Below are 22,611 nucleotides of genomic sequence, written 5' to 3'. Positions count from 1 at the left end.
CTATATCTTTTGATAGCCGGGCACCGTCAGCTTTCTTCACCACATTTGCTTATTCACCTTCAGCCCATTTTTAAACTGGATTATTAGACTTCTTACTAGAGTTGCAAGGTTTCTTCATCTATCATAGACACAAGTGCCTTAGAAGGTAATTTATAAAAGTTTTCTCCCATTCTGTGGAATGTGTTTTTAGTTCCTCAATCAAGTCCTTTGAAACATGGAAGGTTTTGATCTTAATAAAATCTGATTAATCTATATTTTAATCCTTGTGTTTTTTGTGTATATGTCATATCTAAGAAGCCAAGGTTATAGATTTACATTTGCTTCTAAGGTTTTTATAGTCTATACTCTTACATTTTTATCTTTGATTCATCTTGTGTTAGATTTTATATATGGTGTGAGGTGTAGGGATTTCTTTCTTTGTTTTTTGCATTTGGATATCATTGCCCTTTCATTGAAAAAACTAGTTTTTCGTCTATTGAATTGTCATGGCACCCTTGTGGAGAATCACTTGACTGTAAATGATTGTTTACTCCTAGACTTCAATTCTATCCTACCGATCTATATTCTGTTCTTTTGCCAGCGTCCCACACTGTCTTGACCATCTCATACCTTTGTAGTGAATTCTGAGATCAGGAATTGTAAGGCCAGCCTTTTCTTTTTCAAGAACAGCTATTTTGAGTCCCTTGAATGTCCATATCAATTTTAGAATCCATTTGTTCATTTTTGCAAAGATGCCCCTAGGAAATTTGACTAAGATTTGGGAAGTTTTGCCATCTTAATTAACAATAAGGAGTCTTTTGATCCATAAACCTATGGGATATCTTCCCATCTACTTCAGTCATCTTTAATTTCTTTCAATAACACTTTGTTGATTTCAGAGTATAAGTTATGTTCCTCTTTTATTAAATGTATCCCTAAGTATCTTATTGTTTGGGGTGCTTTTGTAAATGGAATTATGTTAATTTTATATTCAGACTGTTAGGAGTGTGTAGAACTAGAATTGACTTTGTGACGTTGGTCTTGTATCCTGCAACCATGATGAACCATTTAGTCCTAAGACGTTTTGGGGTTTTTTTAAAAATCATTTTATCAGTTGGATCATGGTAACTGAAAATAGTTTCTCCTTCCTTTCCAATCGTGAATGTCTTGTATTCCTTTTTCTTGCCTTGATAAGAACCTGCTGTAACAATACTGAAAAGAAATGGGATGAATTACTTGTGCCTAGACCTATGTGTGCTGTTACCTGTGAGTGTTTTGTGGATGTTCTTTACTGAGTTGAGGAAGTTCCTTTTGGCTCCTTGTCCCCGGAGTGTTGTGTTGAGAAGAGGTGTTAGATTTTGCCCAGGATTTTTCTGCGTCTTTTGAGATGATACGGGCAGTGTTTTTGTTGTTTCATAACCATTGAAAAATGGGGAGCCTTTTAGCCAAGATGTGCGATCCACCAAGTGACACAGAGGCCTTGGGTTCTGACTCTGCTCCAGCTGCCTGCACAGGTCATCTCTCTTCCTCCAGATCAAAGCTTCTTCAATTGTGGGTCATGGTCCCATACAGGGTCATGTACCTGTGTGTGCGTTCGCGAACAGTTTGGCAACAGTAAAAAGTTTCTGAATGTACAATGGATTCAAAACATGAATTCGAAATCAGACACATAATGAAAGCGAGTTACCTCTGGCAGGGCTTGCTGTTGTTGTAAACGTCTCAGGTGAAAGGGCATGATGCAGATGGAAAGCGCTAAAGAAGCCCTTGCTCTAGACCAGATTCCCCAGAGAAGCTGCAAGTTGAGCTGCTAACTACAAACTACAAGATCTGAGGTTCAAAACCACAAGCATACTCCACGGGGAAAAGACGAGGCTTTTTACACCCATTCGAGTTAGTCTTTGAAACCTACAGGGCAGCTCTGCCCTGTCCTATGGGACGCTATGAGTCAGTATCAGCTGGGTAGCAGTGAGCTTGACACTTTATACTGGACTATGGACTGTAGTTCAAACGTTTTCATCGTCAAGGGAGCGCTGAGCCAGTCATGTCTGTCTGTCTGTCTGTCTCTTTCCTGAAAAGGAGACGGTGGGCCTATTCTCTTTGGGAACCTGTGCTCTGGGCTGTTGCCTACTGAGTGGAGGGATGTTTTTCCAGCGCTAGCTGTGTCGGTTCCCCTAGCCTGCTTCATGCTTGTAGTCAGGTCCATGGTCTGTCATAGTCTATCTGAAGCCTTTCTCAAGGCTTGATGCATTATATTGCCCTAGTTACATCTGGGCTTTTACATTTCTTTTGTGTAGTGAAAGTAAGCTTTTATGACTGCAAGTAAAGTGTGTGATAGTACGTTCACACAGACAAGAGTGACACCTCTCTGGATGCCTGGAAAGAACACACACAACAACTTACACACATTTGTTTTGGGCTCCTCCATTTCAATCCCTTGAGTGTTCCTGGCTTATTCTCCCCATGTCTCCTGATTCCATTCTTTCTTTCCTAGCCTCTGTCCTTGAGTAATCACTGCCCCTTTGACCGTCAGTGGTTGATTATACTAACAGGATTGCAGGAAGGCTTATTAACAACCTGCGATATGCAGATGACACAATCGTGCCTGCTAAAAGTGAGGAGGAATTGAAGCACTTGCTGATGCAGACCAAGAATTGCAGCCTTCGGTATGGGGTACAACACAATGCAAAGTAAACCAAAATCCTCACACCTGGACCAGAAGGTAACATTCGGATAAATGCAGAAACGATTCACAAGGTCAAGGGTTTCATCTTGCACACTCAGTGTTCTTGGAAGAAGCAGTCAAGAGATCGAACGATGCATTATTTGGGGGTAAATCTGCTGCACAAGACCTCACTAGAGTTGAGAAGCAAGGATGTTACTTTGAGGACTAAGGTACATCTGACCCAGACCTTGGTATTTTCATTTGCCTCCTATACATTTAAAGTTGGACATTGAATAAGGAAGACCGAAGAAGAATCAATGCATTAAGATGGTGCTGCTGACAAAGAACATCGGAAAGTACCATGGACTGCCAAAGAGCAAACAGCTCTGTCTCGGAGGAAGTACAGCCAGAATGCTCCTTAGAGGTGAGGACGGTGAGACCTTGTCTCATGTACTTTGGACATGTCAGGAGATACAGCCCTGGAGAAAGATATCATTGCTAAAGGAGAGGGGCAGAGACACAGAGGCAGGTCCTGGACAGTACGGATTGACACAGTGGCTGCAACAGGGGCTCAAGCACAGGAACCACAGTGAGGCTGACACAGGACCGGCACAGTTTCGTTCTCGTCCATCAGGTCGCTGTGAGTTGGAACAGCCTCAGTGGTCCCTAACAGCAGCAGCAGCAGCAGCACTCTAACACAGGGGCAGGTTTAGTTACAGACTTCTGACGGTGTCTCACCAGACTGCTCCACCAGGACGCCGCCGTCTCCTTTACGGACTTCTGCTTCACATTTCCTCCTCCTCTCAGGACCACTGGCTGGCATTCTTTTCGGAACCGTTGGTGGGATCGAGGCACCGTTTTGTTTTTCTCCTCAGTCTTGTGGAGACTGATGTTTGTAGTTCATTAGTGGTACGTTGGCCTGAATGCTTCTGTGGGTCTTCCTATTTTCACCACTCCGTCTTTCCTCCCAACAGGGAGAAAGCAATGTGACTTTTCATGAGCTTTTAAGATACCAGTTGCTGCTCACCAAATTAGAATGTAGACCTGGCTTTGTGGACTCCCTTATGCCAGTTGACCTTGGCGTCCCCCGAGACCATAGCCCCTAGGACCAGTGCTCATTCCCTCGGGATGTCTGGTTATATGTCTGAAAACTTCTCCTTACTCTGCCCCCTGTCTACTCCACCACCTTCGTGGGCATGTTTGTGGCAAAGGTAACACCCACGGACAGATGTCCTCAGTCAGACCTCATATGTATGTTCAGGAGTTTAGTCCCAGTCTTGCATCCGCACTGAAGCTTTCTGGTTTGAAGTGGTTTGGGTGATGGTTAGTTTTACTTGGGAAGTACCTAGAGAACTGGCCATTTGTGTTGGCGGACGTCCCATCCAGAAGCCCTGCTCAGAATGAGGGTGACAGGATAGTCCCCTGTGTTCAAGCCACAAGGGACCTCTTAAAAGGGCTGCCCTCTGCTCCCAGCATGTGGCCTGCCTCCCGCACAGCTTCTCCAGGGACTGGGAAATGCTGGTCACTGGAACTTGATACGGTGACAGAAAATGTTTCAGTCTGTGCCCCTCAGGATGGCAGCCACCACTCAGTGTCCCCACTGAGTTCTTTAAGTGAGGCTGAGGAGCTGATGTTCATTGGCTTTTCTTGAAGTACATGTGACCTTTCACCGAGCTGGCCACGAGTGGCTGCTGACTAGGCAGTGCCGGCCAGGAGCCTACTGGATCTCGCCCCCACAGCAGAGGAGGTGCGGGGCTGCCATGTTGCTCATGTGGTGGAGCCTGCCTGGGCTGACTGCCCAGGTGAGCGGGTGCTAGCTCTGCCTGACAAAAGTCGTGGTCACCACTGGTTCCAGATGCTGCCTGAGGCGGTGGACAGGCGGACGGGTGAGGGGCTCTGTCACCCGCCACTCGCCACACTTGGCTCCAACCTTTGGGACAGGGTGGTTTCCAGGCTGCCAGTGCCCTGAGCGATTCTTGGCTTTTCTGACAACCCGAGTCCAGGTGACTCGGGCCTACCCTGCTCTGTGGCAGGTGCTTGTCCCCAGTCTGCCTCAAGGATCCTTCTGGGCATGGTGTCTGTGCTCCCAGCAAACGGGTCCTTGGTGGCCTGCCTGTGGAGCACTGAAAGAAGAGTCCCTGGGCTGCACTCAGGGCAAGCAAGCACTTCACAGCCCAGGCTTTTAAAGAGCGGGTGGAGTCTCGGGAAATACTTTGATGGACAGATGTCGCCATGGACACCGAAGCTTTGTTTCAGGGGCATTTGGCTCCTATGGTTCTGACATCGGGGTGACTGTTTCTTTGGGGTTGCTGGTTTCATCACATCACAGGCTGGGCAGGGTGGCCCTGCACTCAGGAGCTGTGTGTGTAATGCTGTGAGCCACGGCCTTGGGGACACGGGAAGTGAGAGCTGGGGCAGCTCGTTCATAATCCTGGGGAGTTTTGAATACACACACTTCTTCAACTGCCCTGGGAGCTGGGACACTGAGCCCTTCCTGGTGTCCGTCCAGGCCACTGGCTAGGACTCAGAGTGGCTTCCATGTGACAAAAGGTCTTTTCCCCCCACTTACTGCTATTCCACTCATCATCTGTGAGGAACAGCCATCAGAGACCCAAGGGGCAGCATTGCCCCCAAACAAAGCTCACGGTCAGATGTGGGGAAGTGCCGGGACGTTGAGGGGATTGCGCTGTCGTGTCAGGAAACAAAGCGTGTCTGCGCTGTTGAATGGAAAACTGGCTCCCCTTGTAAACTGTCTCCCAAAGCACTGTAAACTGCCCACCGAAAAGTCACATTGTAAACATCACAAAGGTAAGTCCCTGGGCCACAGCCCCCTCTCACCCACACGGGCTGTGACCTTGTCCATGTGAGGTGCTGACCACCAGTGGCCTTCGACATGAGGAGAGTCATTTCTTTAAGGATTAGTCCCACCCTCCTGGTGTTCTCTGTGGATGGTGGGGCTGAGCTATGGGGCAAAGGTGGTCTCAGCTGGCCTCCCGGCCCCCTCTCTGCCTCTGACGCGGAGCCCTCTGCACAGAGAGTCAGGCTTCGGGGCGGAAGTGTGTGTATGAGGAGGCTTTGGTTCTGGGCCTCGGCATGGGCTCAGTCTAGAACTGTTTTTAGAAAAAACATTCAGTAGAGATTGGGTCTGGTTATTAAGATAATAGGAGTTCATTGTGGACATTCAGAAAAAACAAGAGTGAAGATCACCTGTCCTCCTGCTGCCACAGATTGAGAGTGCCGCTGTGCTGTGGTGGCTTGTCTGTCGGCCTTGTTTCTGAAGAAAAACGTAGTAGTGCTGTCAGGGCTGTGCATCGCATCCAGCTTTTGCCGTAGTCTTGTGCACAAGCATCTCCCCGTGCGGTTGGTTCAGTGCTCGCAAGCTTCCATGTCTGCGTGGCTGTGGAGACACAGGCTCCCTGGTGGCACAGCCGTTACTCACTGGGCTGCTAAACCCAAGATCAGCAGTTCGAAACCACCAGCCCGCTCCGCAGGAGAAAGATGAGACTTCCTGCTCTCAAAGAGTTGCCATCTTAGAAGCCCAAGGGGCCAGTTCTACCCTGCCCTATAAGGTCACGTGAGCCGACATGTGCTCGATGGCAGTGGGTTTGATTTGGGGTTTGGTGTAACCTCATCGTGTTGAGATGCTACTGTTTGTTTGGGGTGTCTCTGGTATTCTGTCAAATCACCGAGTCAGCCCTGTCTGTGGGCCCAGGGGGCCAGCCCCTCTGGTGCCCACAGCCTCCCTCTGACCAGCCCCTCTGTCTTGCAGATTGTTTGCTACATGAAGACAACTTCTCGCTGAGGTGCCCCAAGCACAAGGTGAGTTCACAGCCCCCGAGAGACAGTGTCCCCAAAACCTGGAGACCAGACTTTGGAGAACCAGTGTCTGCCCCCTGGCTAGGCTTTGGGCTTTCACCCCTGCTGATGGTGGCAGTGTGGAGAAGCCAGTGCCCAGAGGTGCTGGTGGCTAATGAAGGAGTGTTTAGTGCAGGCTGTTACGGACACGTGATGAAACTGCCGGTCTCCGTGTGGCATGAGCAGAGTCCCTGTGCATGCTGTGCTTGCCAGACTGGCTCTAGGCATCATACATGAGCAGAAGGCAGCGCCTTCCCAGAGTGGCTGTGGGGGAATGCACAGTCTCCCCAAGGCTTTAATGAGCTTAGTGGCCCCTCTTCAGGCGTGCTGCTAAGGGATGGGCTCCTGTAGGACCAGAGAGAGACACCTGTGCCAGGAGGGAGGGGGAGGAGCAATGGCATTCTTGCTGTGGCCAGGCTGCTGCCTCTGGCTGAAGTCACACTGACCCCTGGTGGTCACCAGCTGCTCACAGTCTGTAAAACCCTCCACGTAGAACCAGTAAGTATGAGCAACAGGTCCTCCTGAGAGGATGGCCTGTAAAGCACCCCTCTTAGATGCTTACCTGCGCCTTTCCTCGCCAGTGATTCTTCTAAGTGGCTCATGGGACCTTTACCTTTACTTTACGCGGTTTGGGTTTGGGAGTGTCCCTGTTTGGAATGGCCACTTGTGTCCTCAGAAAGCCCTGTCTGCGTGTCTCCCATTTGTCCCTCAGTACTGACTCTCATCTTTCTCTCTCGTTCTCCATGTGCCACTGCCCCCCCCCTGCTCTGTCCCCCTGCCTGTCCTCTGGGCACTTGGGCCGCAGCCTCCCCTCCCATGCCCGCTCCCCCTGTTGCAGAACAAGAGCGCAAAAGGCAGCCTCAGCACAGAGCAGTCGGAGCGGGGCTGAGGGGCCGTGGCTCGCAGGAACGAGAGTCCAGCAAGCACAGGTGAGTGGGCGCCCAGTAGGCCAGCCATGCACGTGGCCTGAGCCCAGACACCTATAGGGGTGCCACAGAGCTGCCCCCTGCCCCCTGTCCTGCCTCCCCCCTCCAGCCACAGCCTGGGCTCCCTCAGCTTGGGTCTTCACTCTGTTCTAGTCTTTTCCATCTACTCTGTGCCTTCAAAGCTCACTGTGGCTCGTGGCTCAAGACTGGGTACTTGCATTCCGTCTTCAGTACTCTGGAGGGGCTCTTCCTTCAGACAAGGGCGAAGGGAGCCCTGCAGAGACTTCTCCAGTGTTGGCGTCTGCTTTGCCTGCTCTCTGGAGCCTGGATCTTTCGGTGTTCTGTGTGTGACGACTGGTCTGGGCAACGTGGTGTGCCCATGGAGACAGGGTGATAGATAGGTCCCCCCCATGCCACACATGACGGGGGTGGGGGGGGGCGGGTATGAAAACCGGAGATAGGGCACTTGCTTTATTGCATGTGGACAGAAGAGTGGCTTCAGACATGTTCCTTTCAGGGTCCTTTCTGTTGACTCGCCCTCTGGGCCCCCACCAGGTGCAGCCCTGCCCCTCTGCAGTCCCGTTGTACCTGGAGCAGGGTCCCCGTTGTCCTCTGAAACACCTAGCAGATTTGTGCGGCACAGTCATTTGAGGGGAAAACATCACAGGCCTTAGAATGTGCTTTATTCCCTCAGCCGAAGGGCTGTGACTCGCAGAGGGAGGGCTCTGTCTGCATGGACCCGCATCTGGGGGGTCCAGACATCCTGGTCTCTGCCTTTAGTTAGCTTTTGTGAGCTGCCTTTAGCTCATTTTAGTTGGAGGGGAGGGCCATCAGTAGGCTGTCCTCACTCCTCCCCTCCCCTCCCAGGGTGGGGTGTGGTGGTACTTGCTCAGTGGTAGCTGTGCCCTACTCGTCAGGCCTTAGGGCAAGGGAGTAATCCTGATGAGGAAGCTTTCTCCTGCCCTCCTCCTCCGTCCCAGCCTGCTCTGGGCAGGCTGTGCAGCTGGGTTTATGATGACATTCTAGAGAGAACCTAGGACAAATCCCTAGGGACCTACCTGGGGAAAAAGCCAAGGCTATTGTTGTTTGGTGCTTCCCATTGCCCCATGAATGCATCCTGCTGAGGTCGTGGTCCTGTGGGCTCATCCTGACAGAGCCAGATCACGACTGCTGAGTTCACAAGCAGAGCAGGAGCATCAGCCCCAGGGTAGTGTCAGGTCTGTGGACACTGGTCCCTCTCTCAGAGTCTCTGCCCACTCTTGTCCGTCTGAGAGTCTGTTCTCTCTCCGGCATCTCTGGCTCTCAGCATGGGTAGGCTGTGGTGAAGCAGGCGCCTCCCTTGGGCCCAGGGTTTGCTGAAGCTCCGTGATCCCCACCCTTCCCATGATGGGTGCTACCTCCTCAGAGGGGCCTTCCCCTCACAGCCTCAGTCTCTCCGTCACAGGGCCGTCCCCTTCACAGCCCCTGCTTGCCTGAGGGCCCTTTGTGTGGTCTGCTGCTACCACAGTATTGAGCCCCATGGGGACCGGGCACGCTGTCTTTCCCGGTGCATACCCAGCAGAGCGTGGTACTAGGGGTGCAGAGATTCTTCATTTACACTGTGTGCTCCTTGATGAGGGCAGATTCTGAATTAGCCCTCAGCTCCCTCCCCAACAATGAGAACTGCTCAAGCCAGGTCTCCCCAGGGCCAGGCCAGCAGTGGTAAAGCTGGCGGGGGTGGGGTGGGGGGAGGTGCCATTGGAAAGCTTTGGAAGAAGAATGCTGGAACTCCACCCTCAGCCATGCAGGCCATGGCCCCTAGCCTCACCACCAGGTCCCTACAGGTGGACAGGGTCTACAGCGGCGAGGCTGTGAGACACCAGGGCCCAGTTCCAACTCGGAACAGCCCTTTTCCTCTGACCACCTGTCTCCCCTTCCGAGAGCTTCAGGGTCTCTTGGTGGGCTCATGGAGCTCTGTGTGCTGGGAGCTGTGCCCGGCCGCCCAGGTGCAGAAAGTGGTTCTCCCTTCTGAGAGGTCTGTCCAGTGATTCCTGGAGAAGTCTGGTGGACCAGGAGGGTCTGAATTCAGTTCTGCACATGGCCTGCCCTCCAACAGAGCACGCAGGCCGCAGGGCCCTTAGTGTGAAGGTCTCTTCCTCACGCTGTGGGGTGTCTTCTGCAGAGCATCAGTTCGCTGGGCTCCAGAGCAGAGCAGAGCCCAGCCAGGACCACCATCTCTCCTGGTCTCCGTGCCTTTTACTATCCCCAGGACAAGCACCCCAGGAGCTGACCCCGTGGCGGGCCTGTCTCTTGTCTTCCAGGTGAGACTGTGGAGGTGAGAGGTGGTGGACCCTCGATGGGATGGAGACCTCACTGGCCTGCGCAGCCACCCCACCCCCACCCCATGTGCCTGCCCGCCAGCACTTCCTCCTCAGCTCTGCATCACACTCACTGGGACACCCAGAAAGAGACTCAAGAAGTTGGAATGGCTGTTTCCATGGACACAATCTCCATAGTGACAATTGGGGGGAGGGGGGAGGGGAGGGGTGAAGGGAGAAGGGTGGGGGGACTGAGAGGGAGGGATAAAAATATATATATATAAATCTATTTTTAGTCTGGAAAGACTTTGTTTAAATGAAAGGTGCGCTATCCCTTTTGATTCTATTTTAAACTCATCTAGTGGAAGAACTCCAAGTGTGTTCCAGCAACAATGAGATTCCAACTCGAAACTGAACTGAGCAAACTCATCTCACGCAGACAGCTCTAGGCCTCTCCCGCCTCGGAGGGCCTGGGGGACAGGCCAGCCACACCAACCCACCCTGTGTCGCTCACCCATTGTCTCCAAGTGGGGAGGTGTGGGGGGAGGGGAGTGGGGAAGATCCATGTTTTCAAGAGTGGGGGAGTGATGTTTAAACACAAATAAATTTTTTCATTTCCAGAAACACTATTTATAATTGTTTTTAAAGTTTTAAATATTTTTGTTTTTATCTTCCTTTTCTGGGTTAATCAGTAGATAATCTGAGGCCCAGTCGGGGCCTGAACCAGGGCTGGTGCAAGTTGCAGGCAGGGTCGAGGGCTGACTGCCTTGGTCTCCGGTGTCCAGCCCACTCCAGCCCTGCCCCACCTTTGGGAACTGGTGGAAGACCAGGCCTTGGCTGCAGGACAAGGGGCATTAGCCCTGGGTGGCCCACAAACACAAGTTACCTGTTTGCTTTTTGCTTCATTTTTATAAAGGAAACGGGAGCTTTCCCACTGAGCAGCCCTGCCAGTGGTTCTGTTGTGTTGTGTTGTTTCGTGGATTGTATACTTTTTAATAGTTGGGTTTTAAAAAAAGAACAAAAAAATCTTGTTAAGGCCTTAAGAAGTTAGTGCATCTTTCAGGTCAGTCTGCCGTGGAGATAAAACAGCTGTTTCACACATAGGTTTATTTAAAAAAAAAAAAAAACCGCTAAAAAATAATAAACTTCATTTTAACCTTGTTTCTCTTTTTTCAATTTTTATTTTTTTAATTTTTTAATACAAGCCGTTTCTCTTCCTCCCCTGGCACACTCTGGAGAGGCTGCTTTCTGGGCTGCCCAGACCCCAGCTGCTGCTCTCTGCTGCCAGCCTGGAGGGTGGGAGTCCAGGCCAGGGCTGGTCAGAGTTCCGTACTGTGGACACATTTCCAGTAGACATTCATCTTCACAGTTATTTTAAAATTCAATGTAACTTGACACTTGATTGAACAGAAACACTAGACATGATGTTAAGAAGTAGAACTAGGACTCTAAAGGGCTCTTAGACTCACCTCCGTTTGAGGATACATAAGAGGCAGGTTGGTTTTGTTGCAATGGTTGTATCATTTCACATTCCACTAGACCGGGACGTGGTTGGCGCTGAGGGGGCCTTGGCAGCAAGGGCAGGCAGTCAGACTGGACCTTAGGGATGTGGCTTCCCGAGCTACTCAGATCCAATTCCAGTCTCAGGTCCATGTCCAGCCTTGATGTGGCATTATCAAGGACAAAATCAAGTTCAAGCATCAATTTGGAGCCCAAAATTTTAAAGACGGCTATTTTGAGGAAGATGTTTTCCTGTTGGCAGATGCTTCCTGTTGGGCATTTTCTCCTTGCATGCAGGTGAACTGGGGGGGGGGGGGCAGCCGGGGGGACCACCCTAGGGCTCCCAGGAGCATTCTGCAATGAACTCTACCCAGTGCTCTCTGGTCCCAGCAGGGAGTCTCTGTTGCCTGAGGCCTGTTCTCCCACAGCCCAAGTACCAGCACTCTGGGGCCAGTGCTGCACTGGGCAGATTGGGACACGGTGATTATAGCCCCAAAGTGGCGGATGAGTGGACAGCAGTCTGGGTGGGGAGGTGGGACTCTTGGCCCTCTTGGGTCCCTGCATAGAAGCTCCGGTTGCATTGTGATGGGCTTAGTGAGCTGCCCTTGTTACAGGGGCCACCCGAGGGCCTGGAGACACCAGGCATCAGAGGTGGCTGTGCTTCTAGAGGGTGGGGCAGGGTGACAACAGGTAAATCAGAAGGTATCAAAGACCACCATGTTCCAGGTCCTGTGACAGACACCCGTCCTGCAGGCTACCCCACACCATGTAGTTGAGCTGAGGCCTGGCCTGTCAAGTGGCCTCAATCTGGGAGCCCAGGAACCCCTGTTCTCCACAGTCCAGGGGTGACAGCAGCTGGAGTCCATACCTCAATGAGGCCTTCACACCAAACCCTGTGCCAACCTTGGTCAGTGCCCCCACAGGAGCTGGCTTTGCATGGCCTGTCACTCATCTGGGAACAGGTGCCCCGTGGCACTGTCTCCCCCCAAGGTCCAGCCGGGCACCAGTGAGGGGAGATGCAGGGAAAACCTACACTGCTGTCACAAACTGAGCAACAGTCTAAGCCACACTGGCCCCCAGGGTCTCTGCTGAGTCCAAAGGGCATGGTCAGAGGAAACCTCTCCTCCCCTTCCTCTCTGGGCAGTGGGGAGCCTTAGCCTGGGAGAGCCCCTCCAGGATGCTGGAGCACTACCCTGTGTCCATAAGGAGAGCTTGCCTCCCACTCCCAGGGCTGGGCAAGGAGCCTGAGGGGGAGAGTCCTGCCCAGACCCTCCCCGCCCTCAACTCCCAAAAGGCTGCTTCTCTGATGCCCGGGCTCCTGCATCCCCACATTTATGTGGGTTTCAATCAGCTTAATCCACTTAACACCTTAATCCCACACCTGTACCTGTTGAAGGAGGGACTGAGGCCCTGGCCTGGCCAGTGTGGACACTCCCTGTTAGAAGGGAGGGTGTGGGAGGAGGAGCCTGGCAGCCATAGCACCAGCTGCAAAGCCAGCAGGGAGTGGCATCAAGGCTAGTAGCTGTCCTGGGAGGCTGGGGTCCACAAAAGGATACCAGAAACAGATTTGGGAGGGAGAAGTTGGGCAGCTGGCCCAGCAGGACTGGAGGCCCACCCACCATTGAGGCCTGAGAGGGCTGGCTTTGTGGCCTCAGCTGGACATGGTGGGGGTGGGATAGGAGGAGGCGTCGTCACCCCACTGGAATGCTATCCTTTTTGTCTCCTGGAAGACTGAGCAGCTCCAGGAAGGGATGGGGCGGAGAGGGAGCAGGCCCCCTCAGAGGGCAGGTTCCTTTCTGCTCTGAGCCGCCCTGGTGCTGAGCTTCCAGATGGCTGTCAGAAAGGAAAGGGCGTGTCCACCCCTCTGACTACAGTAGTAGTTAGAGTGCAGGTTACTATGTGTGTGTGGGGGGGGGGGGGGCGCTGTTGCAGGGATGTGTGCTCCTGTGGGAGTCGTTGGTGTTCAGTGTATGTTCCCAGGCAAGTGACAGTGACAAACCTGGAGAGTAAAGGCCACTCTAGGAGGTGGCAAGTGAGGGGTGGGAAAGTTGAGGTCTGTCTGCCCTGCGGACCTGGTTGTATACTCTTAGCATGTGGTAAAAGCCCTGGAGGAGGAATGTTGAAGGAGGGGTGGGGGTGCTTCTACCTCTCCTAATCCCAGATGTCAGTGGAATCTCCCAAGCCCCGCCCCTGGGGAGGCGGGTCTGCTCTGCCCCAAACTTCACATACTGGTTCTTCCCTCCCAGCCTTGGGCAGAGAGGACCTTGGACTTGAGTGCAAAAGCACGTTGGCTGAGGGTGGAAGGCAAAGGCCAGTCCTCTTTCCCTTATAAGCCAGAGCTGGGCTGAGGAAGCTGGTTTGGTCCGAGGGTGCCAGATGTGCACAGGATTGCCCAGAGTCGACTTGTGAAAGCTGCTTCCCAGCCAGGGAGACAGGCAGCCATGGGGCTGCTGACCGGGGAGGGCTTGGCGCCCCTGGCCGTGGCCATGGCCGTTTTCCTGCTCCTGGTGGACCTGATGTACCGGCGCGTACACTGGGCTGCTCGCTACCCGCCAGGGCCTCTGCCACTGCCCGTGCTGGGGAACATGCTGCAGCTGAACTTCAAGGACTTGCCACACAGCATGAGCCAGGTGAGGCCGGTGGGGTGGGACACAGGAGGTCTGGACATCCTCCCAGTACTGGACAGTGGGTGGTAGGTGAAACCATAGGCAGAACAAAGGGCTCAGCCAGAACACAACAGGTTAATCCTGGGGGCGGGGTTGGAGCTGGGTGAGGAGGTCCTATTGGATTTTCAAAAAACAGCACAAAAGCTCCAGAAAGGGGTGTGGGGCAGGCAGCAGGCCAGATTATGCAAGACCAAATCTCCTGAGCCAAGAGAAAGGGCCTTGGGAATGGGGGTGGGGGCTGGGCACTGAGCGCCATGAAATCAAGATTTAGAGAGGGCAGAGGTGAAAGACCTTGTTCCCATCTTTTCCTGGGACCTTGGGCCAGAATGTCCACTTCCCCAAGCCTTAGTTCCGCTGCCTCCGCTCACAGGCCACTGGGGTAAACTAACATCACAAGTAGGCGGTGGAATCCAGGTGAAGTCCTGGACCCACAGAAAGAATTGCCCCGAGGTCAGAAGCCCGCCTTTCGTCCTTGACCCGCTGCTAAGGGCCCATCTGGCCTGACAAGAGTTGGTTGTGCAGTGAAAATGGCTTTCTCCGTGGTGGGGTCCCGATCTGACGGCCGCATGGCCTCGGCCTGCAGCTGCGGCGCCGCTTCGGGGACGTGTTCAGCCTGCAGATGTGCTGGACGCCAGTGGTCGTGGTCAACGGGCTGGCGGCCGTGCGCGAGGCGCTGGTGCTCCGCGGCGAGGACACAGCCGACCGCCCACCCATGCCAGTCTACAAGCACATTGGCTTCGGGCCACAAGCCCAAGGCAAGTGACTGCGGGGTCGGGGACCAAGTGCAGTAGGGGACTGGGCTGGCAGTGACCCAGCCAAGAGCCAGGAAAGGCTGGAGGCGGGGCCTGTCCAGGGCCAGAGAAGGAATGGGGTATAGTCCCTCCTGACAGGGAGGGGATGTAGAGGAGGCGGACTCTGTCCAGGGCTGGACAGAGGGTAGGGCGGAGTCTCTCCTGGGTGAGGGCGTGGCAGAGGCGGGGTCTGTCCTGCAGAGAAAACAATCTGAGCCCACAGACTAAGGACAGGGCGGGGTCTGCACCACTGGGCCCAGTAAGAGCAGGGAACCTTGATCACTGAGCAGGCGGGAGAGGGGCCTGACTTGGGCATTGGGGGCTGGTGAGAATGAGGTCTGTCTGGGGCAGCGGGGCAGGAGGGAGCCCGGAGCAGAGCAGGACATGCTTCCTGGCCCCGCCCACGAGCCCGTGCCCCCGCAGGTGTGATCTTGGCGCGCTATGGGCCCGCGTGGCGGGAGCAGCGGCGCTTCTCACTGTCCACGCTGCGCAACTTCGGCCTGGGCAAGAAGTCGCTGGAGCAGTGGGTGACCGAGGAGGCCGACTGCCTCTGCGCCGCCTTCGCCGCCCAGGACGGTGAGAGCTGGGCAGCAGGAGCTGAGGGCGCCCGGTGGACGACCGGCCGGCCGTGGGGCGCCTGTGAACCACCCCCTCTTTCCAGGATGCCCCTTCAGCCCCAACACCCTCCTGAACAAAGCTGTGAGCAATGTCATCGCCTCCCTCACCCACGGGCGCCGCTTTGAATATGACGACCCCACCTTCCTCAAGCTCCTGGCCACGGTGGAGCAGGGCCTGAAGGAGGACTCCACCTTCCTCCGAGAGGTACAGGAGGGACAGGGGACAGGGAGGGGCGGGCAGGCAGGCAGGGCAGCCTCCAGGAGAGTCCTGGTCCCCTGATGGAGCATAGGTAAGACCCAAACCCCTGGTGTATCCGCCAGCTGCTGAACACGTGCCCCATACTCCTGCGAATCCCCGGACTGGCCAGCAAGGTCTTTTCGGGGCTGAGGGCCTTTATGGACCTGCTGGATGGGCTGGTGACTGAGCACCGGGAGAGTCGAGAGCCAGGCCAGCCGCCCCGAGACCTGACCGATGCCTTCCTAGACCAAGTGGACAAGGTGCAGGCAGCAGCCAGGGGCTGGGAGTGGGGCTTGCGCACCGCCCCTCCAGTGAAGCAGGGACTCCACCAGGGTGGGGCTGTCTGGACCTCCCCTCTCTTCCCTCTCCCCCTTCTAACTCTTCTGTGCTCCGCCCAGGACCAGGGAAAGCCCGAGAGCAGCTTCACTGATGAGAACCTGCGTATGGTGGTCGCGGACCTGTTCTCTGCCGGGATGGTGACCACCTCCACCACGCTGGCCTGGGCGCTCCTCCTCATGATCCTGCACCCAGACGTGCAGCGTGAGAACCGGGCAGGGCGGTGCAGGTGGACAGGCTGTTACCCCCACTCCCCCCAACCCCCCAGGTCCATTTGTACAGCAGGCTCAGTGGTACGGCAGAGCTGGGGCCTGGCTGCCGTCACCGGGGCAAGTGGACACATGGCTACAGAGGACGTTCTCTTTGAGGGCAGAGGAGTAGGCAGGGCCCTGTGTTCTTGCTCACTCGGGGACTCGTCTGCCAGGTCGTGTCCAGCAGGAGATCGACGAGGTGATAGGGCAGGGGCGGAGACCTGAGCTGGGGGACCAGACCCGCATGCCCTACACCACAGCCGTGGTGCACGAGGTGCAACGCTTTGGAGACATAGTGCCACTAAACCTGCCTCACATGACGACGTGCGACACTGAAGTGCAGGGCTTTATCATCCCCAAGGTAGGGCTTCAACCCCCTCAACCGGGACTCAGGGCCACTGCCAGCTCACAGCCCCTGCAAGGCCTTGGCCAGGGGATACTGTAAGGTGCTAGGCTGTCTGTCCATCCATCCTGTGTGTCCAGCCGGCTGGTCCTGGGGTTTAGTCCCACGCTGCAGGAGACATTGCACCTGCCGTGGGAGACTCATCCCCTGATCTGTGGTGGGAGCAGGAGGGTTATCAGGAACTTTCCTTGGGTGGGTTCAGGGTGTGCCAGGAGGGGAGTGTGTCTGTGTGTACAGCAGTGGCTGGGACCACAGCATCCCCTGCCCAGGCCCCCAGCCACACCAGTGTCTCCTGAACAGGGGACGATGCTTTTCCTGAACCTGTCATCGGTGCTGAAGGACGAGAGCTTCTGGGAGAAGCCCTTCCGCTTCCACCCGGAGCACTTCCTGGACGCGCAGGGCCGCTACGTGAAGCAGGAGGCCTTCATGCCTTTCTCAGCAGGTGCCTTGGGGCCAGGTCCACGAGCTGTGCCGAGGGATGGGATGGGGACCCAGCCCCCAGACTTGCTGAGACCCTGTGCCTATCCACCCCCACCAGGCCGCCGCACCTGCCTCGGGGAGCCCCTGGCGCGGATGGAGCTCTTCCTCTTCTTCACCCGCCTCCTGCAGCGCTTCAGCTTCTCGGTGCCCCCCGGACAACCGCTGCCCAGCGACCACGGTGTCTATGCCTTCCTGGTGTCCCCAGCCCCCTTCCAGCTCTGTGCTGTGCCCCGCTAGAGGCCCCGAGGCCTGGCCTCTCCCCAGCCTCACCCTGACAATAAAGCTGCTTTCTCCTGACATCTGGTCCCCCACCACATCCCAGGCCAGCCCCTGCATGACTGGGCCTCAGAAGACAGCAGGTCAGTCCCTCTGCCCATTTGAGAGGGTATACTGAGGTTCAGAAAGCAACAGCCTGCCCTACCTTCCTTCCCATTCCTCATCAACGCCCACCGCTGTCTTCTTGGTCTGGTGACAAAGGCGGTGCAGAGGCTCCGCTTCTGGGCTGTCGTGTGGGGTGAGACTGGGGTGCTGGACCACTCCATCTGCCTCCTCACTTCAGTGTTCCTCTAAAGGGTGGGGAAACGGAGGGCCGGGTAGTGGGGTGCCAGGGTGTTAACGGAGCCACACCTGGGCTGTGGGTGTCATTGCTCTCTCTATGAAGGCGGGGGGGGGGGCGCAGTTCAGGAGTGAGCTACCTCCCAGAGCCTCGCAGCCTCCCTAAGGTTGGACTGTACCCACCTGGCCCAATGATGATGCCTACAACCAGACCAAGCCTGAGCCAGAGCCAAACTGCCAGTGCAGGGTACCCCCTCTGCCAGCCCCACCCTGCCCTGGGCTTGTGCTCCCCCTTTGGCCCAAGAGAGTTGTCCCCCAAGTTCCACTTCCCTCTCTAGAATGTGCTGGCCTGTCACCCCCACCATGCACAGGAGCTGCCGCCCCCTCCTCCCACCTCTGTCCCAACCTGACAAGAGCTGGCTCTGGACGGGCACACTGGCAGCACCCAAGTTTCTATGACACCTGTCTGGTTACCTGAGTCTCGGGCATACCCTGACACTAGGGTGACAGCTGGATCAGGGACCTCAGACACCCCAGAGGATCCTCCCTGTGAGGCATGACATAGAGTCCCCACCCCGCAGCTCCACGGGGAACTAGATCTGTCCCTGAACCTTGAGTCAGAAGCCCAGCCAAGGTCCCTCCGCAGTAGCCCCCTGTCCAGGCAGGGAGGTGGTGCCCCATGACCTGTCGCGTGTGTGGGTGTGGCAGAGCGGGTTTGAGAAGACGTGCCCGGACAGGAGGCGCTGGGCCTGCTGCAACAGCAACCCATGGAGTTTATTGGGCACAGTGTTACCTGTGGTTCTGACGCTGGAGGCAGGGAACCAGGCCAGGCCAAGCCGCCTCAGGACGGGGCCCCACCTCCTGCACCTTTCACCTTGTCCTCCATCCACTCTAGAGGCCTCTAAGGTGAAAAAAAAAAAAAAGTGCCCTGTGGTCCCTAGCTGGAAGGAACCTTTCCTAGGACGTGGGACTCCACCCATGTCCAAACTCACTGCCATGGTGTCAATGCCAACTCTTAGCAACCCGGTAGGACAGTGTGGAACTGCCTTGTGGGTTTCCAAGACTGTCACTGTAAGGGGGCAGAAAGCCCCACCTCTGATAGAATGGCAGGTCTGCGCCCAGCACAAGGGGAATGGCCCTGCAGTCTCCCAAACCAGTGTGGAAGCAGGAGGGTGGGTTCGCTGGCAGGTAGGGGAGGAAGCCTGTGTGTGCAGCATGGTGATAAGAGTTGTCACCTTACCAGAGGGGCTGACAGCAGCCTGGTTTGGGACCTTTTTCATTTCCTGGGGAGCAGGAAGGAGCAGGGGTACAGCCAGCTTGCTGCCCGCATCTTCAAGCCTATCCCTAAAGGGCAGGCCACCCCTCCCTCCCAGTCCCAAGGAAGCCTGTGTGTGCAGCATGGTGATAGAGTTGTCACCTTACCAGAGGGGCTGACAGCAGCCTGGTTTGGGACCCTCCCTCCCAATCAGGGCTCCGGACCACCACCTGCTCTCTTCTTAAGCCTAAGCTAGTGGGCTCCCTTCCCCGAGCCTTCACCACCCCCACTGCTGAGGGGAGGGTCAGCCTCCCTGTAGCCTGGGGGCCACACACTGTGTGTGTGTGTGTGTGTGTGTGTGTGTGTGTGTGTGTGTGTGTGTTTTGCGGGGAGGGAGAGTATTGTGGTGAGGGGGAACTGATGGGTAAGAAAGCAGTGACCACACACAGAAAGGCCCTCAGAAAACCTCCTCCTCACCCTGCTCTTCACTCCTGTTTCCAGAAAGCCCTTCCCCCTCCCTCCAGCTCGGGCAGGGTGGGGGGTTCCCTGGGGGAGGCCTGAGCTTGGAGTCCTGGGTCTGCAGGAGTCCTGAGGAGGCAGCCAGGCCCCAGGCCCTTGCTGTCAGGACTCACTCACCTCTCACCCCTGCTGCCTCCCACTCTGGGGAACAAGGACAAGTGACACCAGCTAAGGTGACTGGAGGACATTCCCTGACCACTGTTCCTTTGACAGCAGCGCCCCCTAGCGGGACAGCCTCCCCACTGCCAAGAAGAGGAGTCCCAGCCCTCATTCACCTGACTGGTCCCGGGGTAGCATTTCTCCATCATCACTCCCCACCCCACGGGTCTTGGGGTGTCTCCTATGGGCTGCACTACTGGGAGGCTGAGGGGAGGTCTCCCTGCTCAGTCCACTGTCAGGCACTTCTGCGTACATACTACCTGGTGTCTACAGAAAACTTCTAAAGCAGTCCCTGAGAAAGTAAACGATGGGGCAGTGGGGCTAGGTACCATGGAGTCGGTTCTGGGATCAACAATAGGATCCAGCCTGCCGGGAACAGACAGATCTGTCTGGAAAGAAGTACAATGGCAATGGTTTCTAGAAGAAAGGCTGGAGAGACTTCATCTCACATACTTTGGCATGCTCTCTGTCAGGAGAGGCCCGTGTCTGCACAAGGACATCACCTTTGGTAAAGGAAAGGGTCAGCAGACACGAGGACGATGAGCATCGATGAGATGGATTACCACAATGTCGGCCACCAGGAGCTCAAACAATTGTACTTTCAGGATGGATTCGTTTGTTCTCCTAGCAGTCTGTGATTCTTTCAGTGCCCTTCACGAACCCCATCACGCAATGCATCGATTCCCCTGTGGCCTTCCATAGTCACACTGAATACGAGGCAAATGAAAACAGTAGGCTGGGGTCAGACACACCTTAGTCCTTAAAGTGACACCTTTCCACTTTAAAGTAGTCGTGGGTCACAAGGAAGGGACGAGTCAGCCCGGCTGCAGTAACACCAACAAAACACACAACATTCCCTAGTTCTTTAATGCTTTCTCACCCCCACTATCATGATCCCAGTTCTACCTCACAAATCCAGCTAGACCAGAGCATGTGCCCGGGTACAGATAAAGAGATCTCGACAAGGAATCCAGGACAGATAAACCCCTTCAGGTACAGTAATGGCAGCAGCGATACCATGAGGATAGGGGGAGAAGTGTGGAACCAATCACAATGATTGACATATAGCCCAACCCCAGGGGGACAAACAACAGAAACATGGGTGAAGGGAGACAGCGGATGTTGTAAGATATGAAAATAATTTATAATTTAAAAAAGGGGTTACGTCGGGGGAAGGGAGGGGAAAAAGAGCTGATACCAAGGGCTTAAGTTGAAAGAAAATGTTTTGAAAAGGATGATGGCAACCTATGTACAAATGTGCTTGATTCAATGGATGTATGGATTGTTGTAAGAGCGGTCAGAGCCCCCAATAAAATGATTTCTAAACAGTAAATAAAGTAGTCCTGGGCAGATTTGCTCATGCAAGACATTGTTTTCTCTTGCCTGCTGCTGCCATGACACTGACTGGATCATGATGGTGTGTAGTATTAAATTAAAATGGCGCGGTGAGGGGTGAGGGGACAGCCCCCATCCGCTGCTACTACTACTAATACTACCCACAGGTTCAGTAATGCACAATTGTACGGTTGAGATATATAAAGTCATCAAGAGCATGAGAGATATTACAATGATGCAGTCAGACACATTACATGGTAGCATAGCTCACCTCAGCCCAGCTTGGTGGTCCACGTGGAGAGAGGGGGAAGGGAAGGAGGGCAAGGGAGAAAGGACGAAAGAAGAGAGGGATCAGAGAGAGTCAGAGATCAGAGAGCACTCTTGCTGACCCATGCCTATATACCTTTTGGGGGCATGCCAGCCCACTAATTACAGGCAGAGACATATGTCCCAGGGAGGGGCTGCACTATAGGTTACACAACAATGAGGGGGGTGGTCTCTGGGTCTCCATAGGAACCATTATCAGTAGGGTGAAAACTCCGCCTACAGGAGCCTGGTCCATTGTCTCCAGAGGCAGGGAGCAGACCCACCCTTGTGGGATGAGACAGCTACCTGGCAACTGATTGCCCTCAGTGGGGGGAATGCCTGTGCATCTGACCTCCCCCCACAATGGTGTCCAGTGGTCACTTGGGAGGCACACCTGATTCTTCTTTTTATCATTCCGTGTTTTCAAGTCCTTCGCTTTTAACAAGTAAGGTCGTGTCATCTGCTTATCTCAGGTTGTCAGCGAGCACTCCTCTAATCTTAATACTTCCTCCTTCGTACCCTCCAGTTTCCCGGATTATTTGCTCAGCATACAAACGGAACAACTGTGGGCAAAGAGTACAACCCTGACTCGCACCTTTCCTGCTTTTACACGGCGCTGTATTCGAACAAGTGCCTCTTGGATGCACAGGGAAGGGTTCTGGAATTCCCATTCAACTCAAGACTATCCATAGTTTGTTGTGATCACACAGTCAACAAGTCAACATCTTTCTGGTACTCTGCTTTCAGCCAAGAGTCATTTGATGTCATTAATGATATTCCTTATTCCACCTCCTCTTCCGCTGAACCGTTATCTTCAGCAAAATTTTACATGCATGTATTGTTTGATGATTTCTACATTCTGCTGGGTCACCTCTCTGAGATGAGCACAAACATGCCTCTCTTCCAGAGCTGCCTGGGCTGTTGGCCATTTTCACTGGTGTTCTGTCGATTCCTGGATCCTTGTTCTTGACCAATGCTGTCAGTGCAGCTTGGACTTTTCCTCAATACCATTAGTTCTTGATCATATGCAACTCCTTAAAATGGTTGAATGCCCCCCCCCCCATTTTTTTTAACTTTGTATATTCCTTCCTTTTTTCTTTTTTTGGATATTTGCTGCATCATTTACTATTTTGTGCATAGCATCTTTCAAGATTGCAACTTTACTTTTATCTTTTGCTCTTTCAGCGTGAGAATGCCCAGTGTGTCCTTCTGTTCTGGTTTCGAACTCCAGGTCTTTGCACATTTTGTTGTCATACGTTAAGCTGCCTGCTGAAACTTCCCGCTCAGCTTTTCCTTCATCACTTCTTCCCGATGCTTTAGCTTCTCTAGGGTCAAGAGCAAGTGTCAGAGTCTCTTTTTTTAAAAAAAATCATGTAATTGGGGGCTCGTCAAAATCCACATACACATCCATTGTGTCAAGCACATCTATACATTTGTTGCCATCATCATTCTCAAAACCTTTGCTTTCTACTTGAGCCCTT

The 22,611-nt window shown here is 54.1% G+C and overlaps 2 protein-coding genes and 1 pseudogene across 5 annotated transcripts in view; all 3 read left to right on the top strand.

The window, feature by feature from the left end:
• The window catches only part of TCF20 (transcription factor 20), a 56,576-nt gene extending 46,648 nt beyond the window's left edge, over positions 1-9,928 (top strand). For 2 of the 3 annotated variants that reach the window (XM_045289675.1, XM_004700295.2), the window contains 3 exons: positions 6,411-6,460; positions 7,302-7,425; positions 9,723-9,928. In XM_045289675.1, the coding sequence (XP_045145610.1) occupies positions 6,411-6,460; positions 7,302-7,385 (134 nt within the window). In that variant the 3' untranslated portion in view covers positions 7,386-7,425; positions 9,723-9,928. The remainder of the gene's footprint in view (positions 1-6,410; positions 6,461-7,301; positions 7,426-9,722) is intronic. The other variant, XM_045289673.1, reaches the window with a different exon arrangement.
• A 3,540-nt stretch (positions 9,929-13,468) lies between these two features.
• Positions 13,469-17,298, top strand: LOC101653633 (cytochrome P450 2D14). Of its 2 annotated transcripts, XM_004700293.2 has the most exons (9): positions 13,470-13,849; positions 14,469-14,640; positions 15,100-15,252; positions 15,338-15,498; positions 15,615-15,791; positions 15,930-16,071; positions 16,292-16,479; positions 16,822-16,963; positions 17,060-17,298. In XM_004700293.2, exons 1-9 carry the CDS (start codon positions 13,661-13,663, stop codon positions 17,236-17,238), a joined length of 1,503 nt encoding a protein of 500 aa, XP_004700350.1. In that variant the 5' UTR covers positions 13,470-13,660; the 3' UTR covers positions 17,239-17,298. The 2 variants fall into 2 exon arrangements, with proteins under 2 accessions (XP_045147090.1, XP_004700350.1); XM_045291155.1 differs by lacking the exon at positions 15,615-15,791 and having other exon boundaries at positions 13,469-13,849.
• Positions 17,299-18,688: 1,390 nt separating this feature from the next.
• Positions 18,689-22,611, top strand: part of LOC101658763 — a 6,290-nt pseudogene continuing 2,367 nt past the window's right edge.

This window comes from Echinops telfairi, unplaced genomic scaffold, assembly GCF_000313985.2.
Source record: "Echinops telfairi isolate 266 unplaced genomic scaffold, ASM31398v2 ScPeMD7_2;HRSCAF=8, whole genome shotgun sequence".
Lineage (NCBI taxonomy): Eukaryota > Metazoa > Chordata > Mammalia > Afrosoricida > Tenrecidae > Echinops > Echinops telfairi.
This window is presented reverse-complemented; position numbering and strand designations above follow the sequence as displayed.

What these genes read in the sequence shown, in the direction of transcription:
- LOC101653633 (XM_004700293.2), top strand. Translation starts at nt 13,661, where the DNA reads ATGGGGCTGCTGACCGGGGAGGGCTTGGCGCCCCTGGCCGTGGCCATG. An exon ending in TGCCACACAGCATGAGCCAG is followed by an intron (nt 13,850 to 14,468) that starts GTGAGGCCGGTG and finishes CTCGGCCTGCAG; the next exon opens with CTGCGGCGCCGCTTCGGGGA. An exon ending in CTTCATGCCTTTCTCAGCAG is followed by an intron (nt 16,964 to 17,059) that starts GTGCCTTGGGGC and finishes CACCCCCACCAG; the next exon opens with GCCGCCGCACCTGCCTCGGG.